The sequence below is a fragment of the Sinohyriopsis cumingii genome, chromosome 14, assembly GCF_028554795.1.
Source record: "Sinohyriopsis cumingii isolate HCF-2022 chromosome 14, ASM2855479v2, whole genome shotgun sequence".
Lineage (NCBI taxonomy): Eukaryota > Metazoa > Mollusca > Bivalvia > Unionida > Unionidae > Sinohyriopsis > Sinohyriopsis cumingii.
Window position 1 is genome coordinate 3,975,192 of NC_142974.1, and position 2,952 is coordinate 3,978,143.

Below are 2,952 nucleotides of genomic sequence, written 5' to 3' on the forward strand. Positions count from 1 at the left end.
CTTTGACATAGTAATTATTTGTGCACAGGAAGCAGAAAGGGGTTACATGTACACTGCTTTTTAAATTTTTACTTCGTGAAAACCAGAGGACACCTTTCTCTTATTGTAATATAATTTTGCCACGTATCTTTTGATAGAGACGGTTCAGTATTGTGGGGCATACCATTCTGTTTACACTGCGTATGCAGAGTACACCATTTCTGCTCATGTAGTAAAATATTATTTATGAAGTGGCCAAAGACAGGCCCTGAAAGGAAGCGCTCTCTTGCTAAAAGAAATAGAAACGAAGAAAAAACTAGTCTAATACTGAGAATGCTCTAACGTCCTCTGATAAGGAATATTCAAAAGGGCAAATTATTCTTTAATTATATCACATTCCACTGCAGTCTGGATATTAAAAAAAAAAACATCAGTGTTTGTACGCCCAAACTGAACGTCAAATCCAGTGATTTTCCGAAGTCTCATTCTGGGACAGACAAGGAAACTCTTCTCTTTATTCTTGACTTGAAAAGCCCATACAAGAGCTATTCATTTCTACCATCCACCATTCATTATTCTTTAACTTTATATAAAAATGCAATGTCAATGTGAGAGCCATTTAAATATAATGCATTCATATATTCTTGAACATTTACAAAACTTGAAACATTCTTTCTTAACGTCAGGAAACATATTATATGTGTACAAAGTGGTAAAGAGAGCTCTTCTGGCGTTGATTCGTGATAATAAACTGGTCTTTGCTATGATTAAAACTAATCCTACTTGGGTTTTCAGGAACCCCGGATGTAATGACCTGGAGTATTGCGCCATCTGGTGAGAGTTTATGAATGTTATTGGAGGCATATCCTACTACATAGACATTACTCTCCCTCTCTGCAGCTATACCCAGTGGATACTTCAGATTATCAGAGGTATAGATAAAGTACTGTCTTCCATCACTCAGACCAAAAGAGTACACCGAATTTCCACCTCCAACAGATATGTACACACGTGTCTTTGAAGTATCCAAAGCAACATAAGCCTGACTTGTCGCACAAGAATGAAATTTGCAGTGCAGATTTTCCGTTCCATCTTTTAGTATAAGGCTCCAGTAACATGTGCACCCTATATTTCTACCACAAATACCAGACACAACTATCTCCTGCCTGCTGACAGCGGCCACACCATAGCATTCATACTTGGTTGTTATCTTTCCAGTGCTTCTTATGTAGCGGTCTGTAATGGATAGAAACTGGACTGTATTTGTATCTGGCATTGTCACAGCAACTTCTTCAGTGCCATCCATCAGACATGAGTCATGTGATGATCCCGGCAATGTATAATTAGTAAGAGTGTTGTACGATGGATCAAGCAGGCAGCATGTCTTTTTGCTACGGTCTACAAGTATCGTGTTTCCCCCAATTAACTGGACTACACCCGTAAAATAGCGGTTCTCATCATTTTTGGAGTGGATATCTATAACTCTCGACATCTCGACCGTGCGTTCCCTGAGTGGCCTATAGTCGCAAGGCAGGCGTTTACATTCCTTGTTACATGCAATCTTCACAAGTTCTTTTGCATCTTTGGAGAGCAATGCTTTCACATAGTTATCAATCACTACGTTTAGTTTGGTGTATTCTACTAGTTCGAATTTCTCTCGGATCTTATCAATGTATAGTTGAAGCTGCTTGCTCGTCGTTTTGGTCACCACAAACTTCTGTATGTCAGTTCCGTTCCGGCTCGCCATCTCCAAAAGAGCGTGGCAGTTTCTTATGGCATTCATCAACGACTGACATTGATGACGTCGTTCTTGTTTTCTAATCAGCTCCTCCTTGTAAATTCTATTTCCTTCACTTTTGATAATTTTCTCAACATCATCAAGCATAGAATTGAACATGTTCCTCGTTTTGTTTATTACTGCAGGAATATTGTCCACCTGCATTTCTAGCATGCCTAATTCTGACTCAGTGGCGTCCATAAACTTCTCAAGATATTCCTCTAACTTTCTCATTTTTTCCATGATTTCCTGTGCATGGATCTCCTTCAGTAGATCTAGAAGATCAGTCTTCAGTAAGAGTACATCAATGCACATTTTATGGTTAAGAAATTAACATATACTACAGTAGGCAGTGTCATGGTCTCTACAGTAAAACTCGATTTTTTTATCATCATGCTCATGACACCCAAAACCCTCAGCCCACTTCAAACGATCGTTTGGATTATGCTCCAAGTCCTCTACTGTTATCACCTGATGACTCCTGCTCACTTTCATATTTGCATGGGCTCTAGAACAGCTGTCGCACATGAACTCTTCACATATAACACAAAATTTGGTCGCGAGGCTAGACGAACATTCAGACGAACATACATCACACAGTTTGTCTACTTTCACTTTCGATTCCCCTACAAGTGTAATGGGACTTTGAGGGAATAAAGAAGCCCATTCTCCAACAGGTTTATCTTTCTTTACACGCATTGTTACTGCTCTACATACAGGGCATATAAACTTATCAAATGTTCTCGCTATACTTCCAGCGTTCTTTGTTATATAGTCCTGAAGACAGTGTTCACAAAAGGAATGTAAACATGACAGTTGGCGTGGCGAAGTAAATACCTCGAGACAGATCGGGCATTCTTGCTCGTCTTTTGATAAGGAATCACTGCTGGCTGTAGCCATTTAACACTAAAATCATTGAACTGTTTAAGTGGTAATAGTAGCCAAAAACCTGTAGTGGTCTGGACTCCCACGTTTCGTGTAGATCCCAGATGGCAGTATCTGCTGAGTCGAAAATACAGTATTGTGATGTTGGGCTCCAACTTGGAATAATGCGACAATTCGGAATGTCGAGTTGTTAAGCTCTGTCTCAAGAAATTGCGTGGCCGTGTCAAGCGAGATAAATAGCCCGAGCGGCTCGTTTTTCCTCATTCGACGTACATGATCGAATCATCACACACTTCGGAAATTAAAGATAA

General features: G+C 39.7%; 1 protein-coding gene across 1 annotated transcript; it reads right to left on the minus strand.

Moving 5' to 3' along the window:
* Window positions 1-673: 673 nt before the first annotated feature.
* LOC149783112 (uncharacterized) lies at window positions 674-2,071 on the minus strand. Its single transcript, XM_089933349.1, has one exon. The coding sequence runs from the start codon at window positions 2,069-2,071 to the stop codon at window positions 674-676; it is 1,398 nt and encodes a 465-aa protein (XP_089789475.1).
* Between the last annotated feature and the right edge of the window lie 881 nt (window positions 2,072-2,952).